At 36.6% G+C, this 18,610-nt stretch overlaps 1 protein-coding gene across 4 annotated transcripts in view; it reads left to right on the top strand.

Annotated features, from left to right (window-relative positions):
- RUNX1T1 (RUNX1 partner transcriptional co-repressor 1) overlaps positions 1–18,610 on the top strand; it is a 147,635-nt gene that overhangs the window by 124,536 nt on the left and 4,489 nt on the right. For all 4 annotated transcript variants that reach the window (XM_033202428.1, XM_033202430.1, XM_033202429.1 and 1 more), the window contains 2 exons: positions 2,891–2,959; positions 8,057–8,247. In XM_033202428.1, coding sequence (XP_033058319.1) covers positions 2,891–2,959; positions 8,057–8,247 — 260 coding nt within the window. The remainder of the gene's footprint in view (positions 1–2,890; positions 2,960–8,056; positions 8,248–18,610) is intronic.

Genomic DNA, 18,610 nt, shown 5'->3' with positions numbered 1-18,610 from the left:
GCTGTGCAGCCCATAGAAGGTGGAAGGTCAATTGAGCCTGGCACATTAATATTTGAGTCAATTTGGGTGTTATAAACATTCATGGGTGAGGCTCAAGTAAAATTTTTAAAGTGTCATCTAAGAAATTTGAAGGTTTTGCTTCCAAGGACAAAGGCAGTGAATTGTGAACTATAGAAATATTTTCTGTTTCCAAGCAACATAGATTCTGGGAGTTTAAAAAATTACTTGGTGTATATTGCTTAATCCAAACTTCTTTAATGGCTTTGTTCTCTTCAAAATTTGTGGTATTTGGATTTTTAACATTGAGAGAAAAGATAAACTTTAAAATATTCTCTTCACCTTAGTTATTTATAAGGAAATAATTATATAGCCATTCTTACAAGAGCATGTAGTAATAATAATGATGATAGTAATGAGGATAATAGGAAATACCAGATAATGAGAGTTTAGGATGTGTATGTAATAGGAGGTATTTCCTTCAATCCTCATAGCAGTGCTCTCAAATAATAGTAGTATTGTCCTCACTTTATTATAGATGAGGCATCTGAGACATGGACAAACTAACATACTCAGTGTTCCATGGTCAGTAGCTGGCTTCACTGGACGCTAGAACTAACTTTCTTCAGCCTATGTTGCCTGAGGCTGGTAATTAGCATCTTTCATGCATGGACTTTTAATACCTAAACATCTCCTTTCCTGTTCTTTATCATAATACTCGACTATTTAATTAAAAAATAATGTTTATAGGCTGGGCATAGTGGCTCACACCTGTAATCCCAGCACTTTGGGAGGCTGGGTGACCTGACGTCAGAAGTTTGAGACCAGCCTGGCCAACATGGTGAAACCCCATCTCTACTAAAAATACAAAAATTAGCTGGGCTTGGTGGCATGTGCCTGTAATCCCAGCTACTCGGGAGGCTGAGGCAGGAGAATCGCTTGACCCGGGAGGCAGAGGTTGCAGTGGGCTGTGATCATGCCAGTACACTCCAGCCTGGGCAGCAGAGCACGACTCCGTCTCAAAAAATAATAATGATAATAATGAAAAAATAATATTTTTTTATAAACTACAGGTCTCTTCTTAACACAATAAATGAAAAAAAGAGTTGCTACTTTGGAGTCATGTTTTTTCTTTCCTCAGACTTTGCAGATCTCTTCTCATTATTATCCAATAAATTATGCTTAAATCAAAGTCTTTTCTCCTTTAAAAGTTGTCTTTAAATGTTGTCATAAGTTAATATCTGTGTTGTACTGTGTCACATGGCTAAATATGAACTTGATTGCACTTTATTTCTTCTGGAAATAGTTATAGTGGTAAGGAAGATAATCTTGATAAATCTAATTCATTATATCACATTTACTCTTAGGTTGTGTATGTACCAGCTTTATCTCGCCTTAAGAATGAAAGTTACTTCAGTAAAAACGTTTTTATTTTTGTCATTTACTTTATAGAAATGAATACACACAGGAGAATGCATAGATATTTCCAGTCCATCCTATTAAGTAGTCATGACATCACAGTGTAAGCTTTTGAAAATAAACTTTTAAATATTTGGATTAGATTAGATTAAAAAATTAGATTAAAAAATTGCAAAGATGATATAGAGAGTTTCCATATATTCCTTACCAAGCTATAGTAAATTTTTGCTAATTCAGAATAGTTGAGAAAATCTAATGTTCTTGCCAGTTGATAATCTATGTGCCCTGCAAGAATTCAAAGCATTCAAATGTATTTAAAGCATTCAAATGTAATAACATATACTTAGCTAAACTGATCGTGCTTCTCTTTATTTTTGACATTGTGTAGCACCATAAAATATAGGAGACTGGACTGAATGTCTTGATCTTCAACATAACCATTAGATAAAGTATTGTTTAAACATATATGCTACTCAACATTTACTCTACACATAGAGAAAATTTCAGTTTTCCTCAGAATTTATCATGGGTTTAATAATTGTGTTTTATAAAAGTTAGGATGATTTTTTTCTTACTGAACTCTTCTATATAAGGAGGCTTTTATTGAAAATCCGATATGGAAGACGTGAAATGCATATTTTAGCTATGGAAGACTGTATGCACTTTGTTTACTTTCGAGCATATATAAGTACTATAAAATGTTTTGTGTTATTTCCATGAACATATTATTTTAGGAGTTAGCATTCCTGTATCAAAGTTATTATTAGTTGTTTTCTTAAACTTTTAAAATCTGAGAAGCATAGTAAGCACAGCATTTAATTTAAAGTGGAACTTCATTTCCTTTTCTGGAAAGCATGGGCTAATTCTCTTTGCTCAACAGAATGTCTGTGAATCCATTCCAATGAGTCTTTCTGGCTTCTACCCTTGTCAAATCCATAGGATCTAATTTGTGTGAAAAATTTTAATGCTCACTGAGATTTTTAAGAATTAATTAAGTGTGAGAACTGGTTAGCCATAGAGTGGAGCTTGCTATTCATAGAAAGGTGGCAGAATCAGAGCTCTGTGGAAATTACATTACCTGAACATTTGATTTTTTTAACCACCAATTTGACTCTTGAAAGGAAAACTACCAAATACAATTTATTTTCTTTAACAAAATATATCTATAGAAGTCTCCATAGTCAGAAAGTGGTGAGAACAGTGTTCCTAAACATCATATTGTATAATGAACACAAGTTGCTTTGGCTTTGAGCATGCAGGGCATTTAGACCAATGACCTATTTTCCTTGGACTCTGATGACAGGCCTTGCTATTTTTGTGTATTTTCAAGAAGTGAAATGTTTAGCCTTTTAAAATTGTGTTTTTGTAGAGAAGCCAGGAGAATGGGCATTGCTTACTTTCACTCTGTACAATGACATAAGTGTGCTTACAGTACTCTCCTCCTCTCTCCACCCCCTTCCCATCCTTTTCATAGACGCGCATCGGGAATTCCTTCACAGGCCTGCGTCTGGATACGTGCCAGAGGAGATCTGGAAGAAAGCTGGTAAGAATTGTTTAAAAACATGAGTTTCGTGTTCTGGCAGCTGTGTGCAGTTGTTAATGCAGTGATGTGAGGAATGACAAGAAAGGATTTTACTGCTAACAACAACAACAGCAAAAACAAAACAAAACAAAAACCACAAAGCAAACCAAAACAAAACACCTGATTAATATTCTTAAACCAGGCCTGATTACAAGATGAAATCATTTTTATTTTCGTAACATCTGCCAGTTTCACTATAATTGAGAAGCTGGCAATATTTCCATTATAAAACTCCTTTTTTTTTTTTTTCAGGGCCATAATGATTTCAGGCTGAAACTTGGCATAGGCGGTCTTAGCTTGCATGCATTTTATTTCTGTGGTGAAAAAAAATCTAGTGTCTTAGAAATTAAATTGCATACTTCAGCCTTTTCTCCTGCATTCTTAAAAAAAAAAAACCCACATCAAATCTAGTTGACTTGTTGAAGTACTCAGATAACTTTTTGGTTATAATCGACTTTTAAAATTGTTCTTCTGTACTAATTAGTATTCAACAATCAGAGCTAAATTACTTTTTAAGTGAAATAACAAAGTTACTAAACATTTATTTTTGCTTTTCATATACACTGTCTGCTTTCCATTACAAGATACTGCTCTGTATTTTGTAATAATAGATTTAAAGCTCCTCATGACCCACTGACTTGTTATTGGGCTTAAAGAAGTCCAGATCTGTGAGAATTTTGGTGGAACCACCTAGCAAGCAAAAACCTTTTTGAAAACCAACTCAGGAGATGAAACATAAACCTGTTTCAAGAGTTGAAGAGGCCATGAAAAACATACTATGGCTTTCAGCTACTGTAACTCCAACTCTTAAAATAGTTTGTCTTTTTGAGTTGGGAAACTGGGAAATGCTACTTCTACAAACAGTACAAACTGAAGAGTCAGGGGACAGATTTTTTGTTTCTTTTCTACACAAGATTTCTCTTTGGGATTTCACTCAGCTGTGTTTGTAGTTCTGTGTAACTTGCTGACTCTCTAGTCACATGTATCTTATCCAAGTATTTTTATACGTTTTCCAAGAAATACCTGTTTTTGTAAGAGTGATAATGAGCTTTAAAATCTGATAGCATTGTAGGTTTAGTAGCCCAGATTAAGAATCAGAAAGCTGTCTTGCACATCCAATATGCAAATTAGATGGGTCCATTTAGCTTAAAGGTTAAAATACATATGTTGCTGAACTGTGTAGTTTTACCAGATTTACAATAATAGTTATGTGGTACTCTCAAGCTGTTAAAAATATGCTGAGTACCACCTACCTGAAAAGACGGACATCTTCCTTCTGACCATTTTCTCTTCCATTTCTAAGCTGACCATTTTCTCTTCCATTTCTAAGCTGTCAATGCAACTTATTCCAATAAGAGGTACAAATAATTGTGATTTTGGATAGAAGAAGGGTGACTTTATGTTCAGAGGAGTGAGTCTTTTCTCTGCACTTCCCTTTTTAAGTATATTTAAGTGAAATTCTTGATAGTTCATAAAGAAAAATTGCCAGTAAGGTCTTGTGCAATCCAAATTCCTTATGTGCTATTATCTGCTCAAGTCTTTGTTTGACTGCTATTAAGTGAGAACAGATTTTTCTGAATATAGCACCTTTGTTGGAAAGTCAACTTGAATAGCTATGCACAAAGGAAGTCCTACCATAAGTGGGAAGCAATTGGACGCAGATTCATAACTGCACTATGTATTTTCCACTTAGTCAGTTGTTTATTTTTCCCTACATGTCATATTGTTATCTATTGAATCCACTATTATTTTTCTTTACTGTCTGTTTTGGGGTTTTTTTAACCTAATTCTGGGTGTAATTTAGGTTTTGGGGACTTAAGAGCAGTCCTTGTTTTTGTTTTGTGCTTGCCCTCTCCAAGAAGGGTTAAACCTTATCTAGGAAGGGTTTAGATTATTTGTTACAGTGCCTATCATCTACAGTAGGTTTTCAATCTAAAATATGACATTAAATTTGTATTCTTCTCACAGTGGTATCCCTAAACTGCTGCTTAAAAACAGTTTAGGAATAGTTTTCTATGAATAGATGCTAAATTTTAAGGAGTATATTAAATCCTCCAAGTATGGATGATAGTTTCGTCTAGAAATCTCCAGTAACTACTTATAATATTTATCTTTATAGGCTTCTTAAATGGCATTTCTAGTGTTCAGTGTCAAGGCATCCAACACGATGAAAACACCAAGGGCAGAATGTGACATCTGCACTCAGCTTGTTACAATTTGAAAGCTTTTATCCTAGGTTTCTAAAATTGGCTATGGGCAAAAAATTTTTTTTGAAGAAAACCTATAAAGTGTGTCTTTGCAATGAAATTATTATACGTTATCTGTGTCGCAAAAGATAGGTGAATAAAGTGTTTGAAAAATACAAAAGGGGCAGAACACCCAAAACTTGATGTAGCATAACAAATGCATCCACTTTCACAGAAAATTATAATTACAACAGGTATACCCTGTGCTTGAAAGTACATCTATAGCTTTTTGCATCATTTTATTTTGAAATGATTTCAAACATGCAGGAAAGTTACAAAAAAAGTACAAAAAATTCCTCTATAACTTTCACCTAGTTTCTCTTATTTTATCATACTTGCTTTAGTATTTTATCTTTTCCTCTCTTGCATCCTCTTCTTTCTCTTAAATATATATATGTATATTTCTAATCATTTTGAGAGTAAGTTGCAGACATAATTTCTCTTTACCTTAAATGATTTGAATGTCAGTTTACCAAGAACAAGAATATTCTACTTAACTTCAGTACAGTTACCAAAATCAAGACATTCACATTGATACAAGACTTAATCTGCAGACCCTATGCAAATCCTTCACATTGCCCCGAAAAATACAGTATAATAACATAACAACACACATTTTTAAAGATTAGAAATCCAAACAATTGTTCAAGGCCATATTCTCCTCTAAAAGTAGTATTTTTAAAAGCAAAAGTAACAAATGCACTCAAAAGTTACAAGGGGTCTTTATGAAACTGGAAAAAAAATCTAACATAAAGATGGTTTTAAATTTGTAACTGAATGTTTTCTTCAGTATATTTTTACACGATCAGAGAATGTTTGCAGTTGGTAATAAATATTCAAGCACCTTGCAAATGTCCTACCAATTCTCTTTGCTGATCTGTATATGCCTGTGGGATTAGAATAGGAATGCATAATTTAAATATAAATTGCCTGATTTGCATATACAATTAGTCAAGCTACAGCTTTGATCGTAAGCAAAAATTATTGTCCTGTATTACCACTTAGATAGAATTTTAATTCACCTTGAATATTCAAACTAAATTAGACCCTGGCTGTATAGTTAGAAGGGCAGTACTTCCCTTGTGCCCCAAGTCGTTTATGATAGGGTAATAAAGGCATCTTTTCACCTCCTAGTGAAGAAGGTGCTGTAAGCTGTTTGCAATACTCTGATTCTACACAGATTTTAAATGCATATCTTAAAGCAGCTAACAAAGGCTTAATACAATTTAGTTAATATTTCCAGTATGGATCTTTTACTTATATTTTAGTTTATAAAACCTAACAGATAGTAATTGCAAAGAAATGTACTTCAGATATAATGCTGCTAAAATGACAGAGGCTACAAAAGTCATGACAGTTAATTAGTAGTGGAGAGCTTCTGATGATTCTCAAGTCATGGACGATAGATGTGTGAAATAAACCAGAAGAACTGAAGAAACCATAGGAACACTTTCATCTCTTACATTTTTAATCTACAGTAAAACATTTTTATTAGGAATCTATGTTTTTAATTAAACAGAACATTGAATTAAGGTGCTTTTTAAGTGGGTGAAACAATTAAGTGCAAACACTTGAATGAAACATGTCATAATTAGTTTTAATAGAGTGTTAATTGGTACTAGGTGTGCCAAGTTAATAATTAGTGCTTATTAAATTTTCAATTAATCATTGTCATTTTGCTTTGAATAAAGATGAAAATTAGATAAACGAATTCAGGGGGAGGATATTTTCCCCTGTTAATTAGAACAGTTAATTTTTTTAATGGAAAGTACTTGTTTTAGTTGTCAATCTTATGTTGTACATTAGTTGAATCTTTGCACCCTTTCCTCAGCCAAAACTAAAGAGCTTATTTGACACCTTGCAGACTCAGTCAGGCCTGACTGTTTTGGCCCATGGTATGGTTCAGTTCTATTTGTCTAGTGCAACAGTTGGTTATGCAAAACCACTGTATATATTTGGTAAAGTAAATGGACAGCAACTTAAAATGTAAAAATGAGATTATTTTTTAAAACCTCTATCATTTAATCTATAAAGGCACATACTTACATTACTCAGGAAATGACTTTTCCAAAGTAAAACTGGATCGTCCATTATAGCATTGATTTTTCGTTAAAAGGTCTATAGTAACTTAATTGCTATCTGAGTTACCTTTTCACTATTGTGTTGTAGATTATACCAGCAACTAATAGTTAGCACTTACTTGTTTATGTGTAAAATCCATTCTCTCCCTCTCTTTTTTTCTGAATGCTTGACCTATGGACTCTCCTATATTCATATTAACTTATAGCATTGTGGAAAACTAACTTTATGTGTCTGAATTATTCAGACAGATTTCTTGCGAATGTCCTTGTCCTTTAACTTCTTATCTGGTTTCAGAATGATTTCTGGAGGCATCAATTTGATGAAAAAATTATAATAATGATATAGGAGTTTCAAAAAATATTTCCATAAATTCAAGTTAAAGAAACATTTTCACCCTTTGTTTTCCTAAATGTATGGCAAAAGATCTGCTAGTTTTTAGACTGCTGGAACTGCCCAATAATTTGGATGAGAGTTATGCTTGTTCTATAGAATTCTATAAAAAAGTAATCAGATAGTGGGCATGGTGGCTGGTAGGCGCCTGTAATTCCAGCTGCTAAGGGAGATTGATGCAGAGGATCACTTGAGCCTAGGGGTTCGAGACCAGCCTGGGCAATATAGTGAGACCTGACTCGAAAAGAAAAAAAAAAATTAAAAGAAAAGTAATCCATATCCAATGACTTGGGCTAACCGAGAGTGTTTTCTTGTCTGGTTTGGCCTGACTGGCACACAGAGGAGGCCGTCAACGAGGTGAAGCGCCAGGCGATGACAGAGCTGCAGAAGGCCGTGTCTGAGGCGGAGCGGAAAGCCCACGACATGATCACGACAGAGCGGGCCAAGATGGAGCGCACGGTCGCCGAGGCCAAGCGTCAGGCAGCAGAGGACGCGCTGGCAGTTATCAATCAGCAGGAGGATTCAAGCGAGGTGGGGCGTCTTGGGAGGCTCCAAATAAGATAGTTTTCATTCATTAGAGTGCTCATTTTTTACTCAAGGTGATCACTTTAGACAAATATTTGGAAAAAAATTTAAAACAGTGTGGGGAAAGTCAAGGTACTCGTGAAATTTGCCAAGAGCTGATCACATTTGTCTTTTTATTGAACACCTAATCTTTGCCAAAAAAGGTTTTGAATATGTTTGGTAGGTTACCAATTAAAGTGAAATTCTTGTAACTTCCCAGCATTATTTAGAGACTCATAGCTTGGCTTTGCATGTTTCTATCTGTGTGTGTGTTTTGTGTATGTGTGCATGTGCATATGTGTATGCTTGCTTTCTAATTGGGATTTAATAGATACCGTGTAAGCCGTGTTCTCCAAAGACATCTGGCAGGCTTGGGACTGAAATCACTGCCTTAGCTATTGGTCCTAAAGTCCAATGCTAAAACAATGTTTGCATCAACTGAATATTTCTAAGAGATCTTGGAGACAGTCTGTACTTCCATATTATTTGTGATAACCCATACGATGGTCATTTCATAGCGTAACATTGCTGCTAGAGGTAATAGTACATATATTATTGTTCCAGTATAATATTTCTCACACACACACACACACACACACAGCTAGGCTAAATGGCTCAAAGATCTGCAAAGTAACTAAAACACAATATCCAACAAAATGATTTTTAAAATATAGCCTGCAAAATCAGAGCAGAATAGTAATGCTCCACGTTAATTAACATAGCATCACAATCCTTAACCCCAGAGTAACTTTAGATAAAGGACTACAATGGGCTACTCTCACCAAGCTGAACTCGCAATGGCATGGACTGATAAATCAATGGTCTACTACAATACATATCTATAATTTGTGAGGGAGAGTAAGTATTTAATTTGTACCAGGCTTTTCTGTAGATGAAAGACTCTGCAGGGATCACTCAATGCCCAGAATTTCTATTTAATGTGTAGCAGATGAATAACAAGGGGACAAAAGGAATTGATTTTCAACATTTGAAAGTTTCTCAGGAAAAGAGGGACAAAGGGAAGTTTATCTGCCCTTTAACTGATGACTTTTCCATTGTTCAATTAAACTAGACATAAATTCAGTTTTATTGGTATCTTGTGACTAAGATATAAGGACTTTGTTTTGTGTTTTTTATTTTAAAAACATTATTAGCATCTTTGAGGAGAATTTGTCCTTCTCTGTTCAAATGAGCAATATCGTGAGGCACAGTTGATGTCATCATTAAAACTATCACTTTCACATGAATATTTTAGGGCTGTTAGGTATGTTAAGAGTACTTTTTAGGTCACCAAATTCTAAAGACAGATGTCTAGGAAGAAATTGTCAATTAAGTCTTTGTGTTCAGGCAGTAACATGCTGTATTCCTTCAGTATTTATAAGCTTTGTGTCTTTGTTCCTAAAACCTATTTAGAAAATACATGATCTTGACACCAATATTTAGCATTATAAATATACTCTGTTAAACAGTAAACAGTATCCGTGATAGGTTATTCAGTCATATCTACTACTTATATAAGAATGATCTTTTGTAATAATTGTTTTTCTTTTTTTTTTTTTTTTTTTGACCTCTTTGGTGAACTGATATTTAATATAACATTACCAGTGTCTTCAATGACACTTTCCCAATAATTTTAAAGCAGAGCATCATAGAGGAAAGAGTTTGGAATTCAGAGGATCAAATTTCATTCCTGGCTACAGTTCTTACAATTCTGTGAGTTTTGAGAAAGGCACTGAACCTGTAAAAGCTTTGATTTTATCATAATCTGAAGAAGAGTGGAAGTGTCTAGTGTATGGCTTGAACCTTGAGTCATGCTATGGATGAGGAAACTCACCTGGCTAAAATTACACAGCTAGGAAATGGCAGAGCCCCAACAGGATCTCACAGCATGCTTTCAGTCCCTGTTGTTTTGTAACAGTGAAATAAGGAGCTTTTCATAAGGATCATTAAGATAATTTTTGGATGCAGATAAAGACGGCAACTTAGGTCTGTCTTCTTATTCTTTAAATTGCAAGACCACTTTTAAGACCTGGGGAGGAATCATCTCTAGAAGGATTAAGCCTCTTTTCTCCAAAAATAATGTAAATAATTTCCCAAGAATAGAGGAAAGAAAGATGGAAAAAAGACTTCTTTACACCCAATAAGGTCCATATTGCCATGTGCTTGCTTGCTTATTTATTTATTTATTTATTTATTTTGAAACGGAGTCTCGCTCTGTCACCCAGACTGGAGTGCAGTGGTGCAATCTTGGCTCACTGCAAGCTCTGCCTCCCGGGTTTACGCCATTCTCCTGCCTCAGCCTCCCGAGTAGCTGGGACTACAGGCGCCCGCCACCACGCCCCACTAAATTTTTTTGTATTTTTAGTAGAGACAGGGTTTCACCGTGGTCTCGATCTCCTGACCTTGTGACCTGCCCGCCTCAGCCTCCCAAAGCGCTGGGATTACAGGCGTTGGGATTACAGACGTGAGCCACCACGCCCGGCCTGCCTTGTGCTTTAAGTATTTTATGAATTATTCTGTTTTCTAAGAAAAACGAAAGTTCCCATTTCTTAGAAGTTTAAGGTGCAAAACTTACCAGAGAGTGCACTGTAACCTAGGGTTCAGGGCAACCACACCTCCCACTTTGGGTGGAACTGTCCATTGACACCTAATGTCCCCGTGTAATTATTACGAGCACCCCCTTACACTGTCAAGTGTCCTGTCTTCAATGATAAGTTGAATGGTCCCACCTCTTAAAGGCCATGTTCATCTGATCAGATGATCATCTTTTGCTAGCACAGCTCAGAGGCAGATAGGTGTGGCAGAAAGTATCTGAGAGGAGGACCCAGAAGTCCTGAATTAGGCCCCAGCTCAGTTACTGTCTCGGAGGTCCTTGGGCAATTCATTTCATTCCTGTCAGCCTCCATTTCTTCTTAAGGAATGGGACGATACTCACTTACCTTGCAAGGTTGTTTAAAAGATTTTTAAAATAGTGTTTTTGAAAGCGTTAACACAATATATTATTATCTGCTCATATTTCCCACAGTTTTTAAAAAATCACAATATATACTAAAGTATTCCTACTGAAACTATATTATTTTCTCCCTTTCCCTTTCTTTATTTGACGCCATCACCTATTTTAAACATCTGCCCATCTCTTACCTAGGTCAGGTATAAACTGTATAGTCCAAATCTATAACAATATATATGTGGTTAGATACACACATTATTATTCTCTCTCTGCTTCATAGTGACTTTAAGAAGGAATCTAAGCTTCGCAATCAGAAGACCAGAGTTCTAGGCCTAGCTTGGCTATTTATGTTTCTTCTGGGCTATTTGTGTTAACTCTAGATATCTCTGAATTCTTCTGTCTGTAATTTCTGAATTTACCCTTTCTCTTCCTACCTCAGTTTTCACATGTATAAAATGGAGCTAATGATGCTCATTCTGCTTAGAAAAAACAGCAGTTCTGAAAGACTGGCAGTGGAAATGTTTCAGAAGGAGGAGAGGAATTGAGAACATTTAATTGGGGAGACCAGCAGAAAGAAGGCTTGGAGGCAGGAATGAATAACTCACGGTTATTATTTGTAGGGGGCGGGGGAATGTAAAATTTATCATCCAAACGGGGATGGTTTTGGGAGTAAGAAAGGTTGCTTTTGCTGAGACAGACCAGTCCGGTAAACCAGGCTGTCCCAGGCTCATGGGAACCCACAGTCAGCAGAGTTATTGGAGGTTGCATGAAGTTTGTTTTGCCTGAGATGAAATAAGATGACCTACAATGTTTGGTTAACTCTGCACCAGGCATGGTATAAAGTGCTTTCTACACTTTAGCTCGTTTACTTCTCACATCGACTCTGACAAAGTAGATAGTGCGACTTTTCTCGTTTTACAGATAAAAAAGCTGTGTCTTGGCTGGGGGCGGTGGCTCAAGCCTATAATCCCAGCACTTTGGGAGGCCGAGACAGGCGGATCACGAGGTCAGGAGATCGAGACCATCCTGGCTAACCCGGTGAAACCCCATCTCTACTGAAAAAAAAAAAAATACAAAAAACTAGTCCGGCGAGGTGGCGGGCGCCTGTAGTCCCAGCTACTCGGGAGGCTGAGGCAGGAGAATGGCGTGAACCCGGGAGGCGGAGCTTGCAGTGAGCTGAGATCCGGCCACTGCACTCCAGCCCGGGCGACAGAGCCAGACTCTGTCTCAAAAAAAAAAAAAAAAAAAAACTGTGTCTTGAAGGGATTAGGCCACTTGCTGAGTGTCTCGTGGTCAATAAGTGTGAGTTGGTCCTTAGCTCAGGCAGCCCGGCTTTCAGGCCACCTTCTTAGTAGCTATATGGTGGGAGTGGGAGGTTTTTGTTTGTTTTTTTCCTGATAGCGTACTACTGTATCTGTTCGTCATTGGACGTCATGATTATTTCTACCTAGTTCTCAAACTTTACTTGGATTTATAGGCTGATAATTGTTATTACTATCAGTTAGAATGACACTGGACTTGCGGCAGATATCTAAGCAATGTGATGCTTACTGTACTTTCTCTTTTCCCAGTGAATTATATGTTTAACCCGGAATAGAATGCCAGCATTAGCATAAATCAGAAATTCACTGAATCTGATCATCTTAAACTCTCTTATTTTTTCCGTATTTATTTCCATTTTTTATTTCCGATCTGTGTACAGATAAAGCTTTTTCCAGTGAATGCTCTCAGATTGCAGCTATTTCCAAGGAAACTTCTACAGCTTTCTTTGAGATCCATACCTTATACTAGCTTGGGTGATTGAAGCAAGAAACTGCAAGTGAGCACAGAAACAGATAAATACTTTTACAGTTCTAATTGTTTAGAGTTTTAAACTACCAAAGTGATGTTTTTCCCCCCAGATTAAAACAACCTTTATTTATCATTCTTATATAGGTGCAGAGCTGCACAGTTATACCAACCTCAGTGGGATCTGTGAAGTTTGGCCCAAACTGGAAATGCCACCTGTGTAGACTCTGAATAAAACATAGGGGCCTCACAGCATGGGTCCTATCAAAGCCTTCACAATCTCATCAGACCAGTTGATTCCCAGAAAAATCTGGAGCTCTCAGAGCATGAGCTATGATGCTATGTTACAATGTATATATATATGTACATATGTGTGTGTATATATATGTAGGTATATAATATACAATATGTACAGTTATATATATATATTTTTTTTTTTTTTTTTTTTTTTAATTAAGAGGTCAACCATTTGATTCCGTAGATGTTCATGGTATAGTAAACAGGGCACTGGGCTAGGATTGACCTTTGGTCGCTCACCTCTTGAAGCTTTGGTTTTCTCATCTGCAAAATTTGGGATAACGTTTCCGTGATCTACCTGATTTGCAAGGTGGTTGAGAGGTGCAAATGAGATGAGGAGAAGTGTTTTATTAAAAGAAAAGTCACCTTCCAAATGAGCAGTGTATATATATAAGAAAGAAAGAGGAAAACGGAGAAGAAAACCAGTTAAGAAATGATCCTAACAGGAAGGGTGGTGAGGGAATTAGAGTAGTGACTATGCGATTGGAAAGGAAAGGAGGGAGACCACAGAAGTAAAATCTGTGCGGTTTGGCACTGAATGGTTCCAGGGGCTAAAGAAAGAGGGGTTTGCAATAAAGTGGCAAAGTCTTAGGCATGAGTGTTGCCAAAGACTGAAATGGACCCACCAGAGTTGGGTTTAGGGAATACTGACTTAGAGGAGCATCCTCAGATCGGGCAGTTGAAAGTAGGAGCACAAAACTCAGGAAGAAGATAACAAAAAGAAGCAGGTTTGAGAGTAATTTGCTTACAGCTGATTGTTGAAACCACAAGATCTCACAAGGGGCAGCATGAGAAGGAAAGGATATTCCTTTTCTTTATGCCAGCATCCCTCCCTCCCTCACTATCAACTGTTTACAGGGAAAAGAACAAACAGTAGAAGAAGTTATTGTATAAGAAAGTGAATTTTAGTAGTATCTAGGAAACCAAAATTAGGGGAAATTTCAACAAGAGGCATTTAATAAGGAAGAACGGGGAAGTAGTCAGCAGTGATAAATCTTCAGAAATTTTGAGGACAGCAAATGAAGATGGAGAAGAAATTATTAGTCACTAATGGAGTAAGAGGGGAAGTAAGTTAATGTTCTTCCCCTGTAGCTGTCAGTGCCTGTAGGTGATAGCACTTAATTTGAATGGGACCTTGAGCTTTCTAATTCTAAAGGTTGTAAGGTACTGGATCTGGAGCAAGGATTGTATCTACTCTCTCTTTCTTCCAGTCAGTACCAAAAGGAGGGAGTGGTGTTAGTACCTGCCATTTATTCAGGACCTACTGAACATCATGCACTGTGCTTAGCACTGACATAATCCTGAATAATCCTGAGGTTATTATTCCTGCTTTACATGTTCTGTTGCTCCAAGAGGTTAAGTAACTGGCTTCTGGTTCCAAAGCCACGAAGTGATGAAGTTGGAAATGAAATTGGCCTGGCTTTTGAAGCCTGTGCCATTTCATTACACACTCTGACACCTCGTCTTTGCTGTCTCTAACTTTATGGTTCAATTTCTGTCCATTTTTGGGAGTTAAGTGCCTGCTAACCTGTTCCTGCCACAATGAGAGCTAATAAAAGATCTGAAATTGACAAAGTGTGGCATTTTGGAAAGAGTATTTTTAATTTGTAATCCAAACATCTGGGTGAATCAAACTTTGGCTATGTAATTTTGTATTTTTGTGACTTGGGGCAAACCTTTTACGGTGAAAATTATTTATTTTGAGAGCCCCAATTTCTGAAACTGCAATCATGTGAAAATGATTTTAAATTGTCAAGTGCAATGTAAGTAGATGATGATGTGATCTTAATGTGAATTTAAGTCAATGTGTTGCCTTCTGTAGGATTTTTAACATTTGAGGAGTTTCAGTTACCATCATTCTATTATATTTAAATTTATTACACATCAATTCTGTGCAAGTTTTTCTGGAGAATTATAGATATGTAAGATCTGGAGAGACTTAAAGCAGTTCAGAGACAAAATAAAAGATATTTTGTCCTTCAGAGAAAGATTTTTCTGCAGTAAGAACCAGAAAGGATATATGCCTATATAAGAGAAAGATTATTCTCTAAATATTTTTCTTAGGGACAAAGAGAAATGCTGATTTGAAACAAAGTGTCAAACACCTTCATTATGCAGCATTGGCATTCAAAAGCTTCAATCCATTGATTCTGTATCTAGCCTTGTATTTAGTATATTTAGCAAAGGGGATGTTCATGTTCAGCCACAAATTCTTCATCTGAGTCACAACCTAACTTTGGTCAATTGACTTATTCTTATTTTTCAGATAGGGAGGAAAATATGTTTATGACATAAAGGGAATAACATTATCACAAATAAGGGAAGACTATAAAGTGCTATGAGCTTTGGGAATGAAATTTGCTATGAAATGGATATCTGTGAGCTTTCTACAGTATTGTGGTAATTTCAGTCACATCACTCCTTAGAGGCCTGAAAGGGAAGCTCAGTCATTTAAAAATAACATAAATAAATAAAACAATTATCAGGAAATACTATCTTGAATATAAAATGCACAAATTGAAACATGTAAAATTAGATTAAGCCATTGACTGCCTTTATCCCAGCCCTTGTGGATAGACGTGTGGCTGTTAGACACAATTTGCAATGTCCACCTTTGTGAACAGTAGAAAGCTTAGAATGATCCAAATTGGAGTACTCACAAGATTCTGTACCTTCCGCTGTTTCCAGAATTGTGACTGTTCAGGGGCTGAGTACCACTGATCAGGCATCAATCTCGCAGGTATGGATTAGCCAACAGGAAATTCTAGAGCATCCAAAAGAAATATATTAATAGAAATTGCTCTTTCAGTTTTCTAATGAGCTATTAAGAATGAATATGCACATTGGAGCGTTTGTTAGTTGAACACTCACTAAAGTCTCCTGTACATTCACGGCAATGCAGTGTCAAATAAAAATTTGCAGACTTTTTTTAACTAGATCATTAAAATTGCTCCTTTTGTAACTTCCTACAGCTGAAGGTTGTTGTTTTTTTTGTTTGTTTGTTTTTTTGTTTTTTGTCCCAGTGGTGGGTGGTAAATGGATAGTATCAAACAACTTCAGAATGAAACTAGAGGTAAAACTAGCCAGACCCCTTAACTCCTGGATCAGAACCAGACAATACTAGGCAAGAAGGCTCAATTCCCAGCAGCTTCACGATCCAAAACATCTGTTTCTGTATTTGGCACAATTCCACTTTTTTATTTGTAAAATTGTTCCCATCTTTGAAAACACTTTAAAAAATAAAGAAGCCCCCATTCTGTCTCCCTTCCCACTTCCCAGCACATGTATCTGTAATTACCTGGTTTAGTCTGTGTGTTTAATCAGTTTAAATTGAGAATGTTGCAGACATCTGATTTCAATCTGAAGGAGCCATTGAGTATTGGACAGTTACCACCCTGTGTCTGCCAAAACGGGCCTCTGCCAAAAAACGGATAGGACTCACACCAGGGTATTTCCTAAAGAAGCCACTTGACTCAGATTAGATGTTTAATTTCCTTAAAATATTGTTTTGGATGTGAGTCTCTGTTCTCTAATTGGAATATTCTGATGTAATTTAGGAATATCGCTTATTTGCTGAGCTTGTTCCAGGATCCAGCTGGCATTATTCTAAAAGCCTAAACCTCAAGGAAGTTAACTTCACTCTCAGCACTGAGTATTATACCTCGCGGCTTTGAAGGATGGGCCAGGCCCACATTTGCTTACATCTTTGTGAAACCATTGTACATGCATGCAATACAGTTGAATTAATTTTGAGAAAGAAAGACTTCTAGTTATGGTAATGAAACTTCTGATCAGAGCTTCTCATCTTTTGAGATAGTTTCTTAAATGAAGTAGGAATAAATTATTTTCTTCTACTACTGACTATTCACTTAAATTTTATTTTAACCTATGAAATTTTTTGACATATCAACTAAGTTTCTAGATTTCCTCAGCAATGTTCACTTAAAACACCTGTATTGGCCAGAGTTTGAGATTTTAAGTTTTTGTTTTGTTTTTCCTTGTGGGATTGTAATTTCTTTTCTTTTTTATTTCTGTTTTTTTGTTTGAGCTTTTCTGCTGAACATAGTAATGTCTAATGGTTAAAGAAATAAAAACATGGAGCTGGGTTCTTTCTAAAAGTTTTACATTGGAGTTCTTGAGTTCAAAGGTTTTCAGCACATGAAAGCCTCTGGGAGCCCGTTGATTTGTTAACAGTGTTAGGATGGCTACTAAAAATTCCCTTGCATGTTTTGCACAGCGGTAAAGCCATACACAGGGTGATGGGCTGACATTTCCTAGGAATATAGTATTGTCAGCAGCTCATGAGCTTGCCTTAAGCCACACAACTAGCATGCTGGAAGCAAAGCAAATGTAGAGAACACAGTAGGGAAACCTGTGAATATCTACTTATGTCAGGGCTTTAAAAATCTCTCTTATCACACAAGCACATGGCATCAGCTGTTTGGGGTTACCAGATTGTAGTCAGAAGTTTGTTTTTCAAGGATGTAATCAAAACCAATGAAGATTAAGAATAAAAAGTTGAATGGCATAAAGCTAAGATCACTTACTATAGCTTTGCATAATGGGGTTTGTCTTGCCAAAGAAACTAGGAACATTTAAACATTTAAAGTCAGCTTTCTGAGGTCTCCCTCCCCACTACACTCATAGGAGGACCCCTGAAAGTTAGTTTCCTCCTCATTCCTCCTTGCCTGCCTAGGACCTATCCCCAAAAGGTGCTCTTCTGTCTCTGGTATGTTTGTGCTCTAATTCATGATGCATTTATCTTAAAGTTTAAATCCTGTTGGCAGCCTCATTCCCACTTTTCTCATGTCTTGCAAAACACTGCCACAACTGGCAGCGAACTTGCTAGGGTTTGAGTTTTGTTCTCATCACTCCCAGATGAGCCCCAGTTCCCTCTGCTTTTCTGACTTCCAAGAGTTGTTGAGGCACAAAGGAGCAGGAGAGCAACTCCATTGGCTGTAAAGAACTGGGTGCAAATAGAATTGTTATTTGGCTAGTTTTAGCATTTCTCATTTCTGAAAGCCAAATGAGGCATAGTCTAGTTCATTCATTTCACAAATACTTATTGAACACTTACTGTCTATCAGTCACCATTCTGGGTGCTTCAGATATGGGGAGAAAAAACAAACCAAGGATCCTGTCCTCCAGGGAGCTGAGGTAAAGGGGTTGTTCCAACACAGTCCTAGCATTTGGTTGTAAGGTTCACTGAATAGCTGCAGTGAAAGAACTAAAGACAAAGAGAGATTAAAGGACTTGCCTCACCCTGTCTAGTCTGAAGGAGCAGGGAATAGAATC

This window comes from Trachypithecus francoisi, unplaced genomic scaffold, assembly GCF_009764315.1.
Source record: "Trachypithecus francoisi isolate TF-2019V2 unplaced genomic scaffold, Tfra_2.0 Lachesis_group7, whole genome shotgun sequence".
Classification (NCBI taxonomy): Eukaryota; Metazoa; Chordata; class Mammalia; order Primates; family Cercopithecidae; genus Trachypithecus; species Trachypithecus francoisi.
Note: the sequence above shows the minus strand (reverse complement) of the source record. Positions and strands in the feature narration are given on the sequence as shown.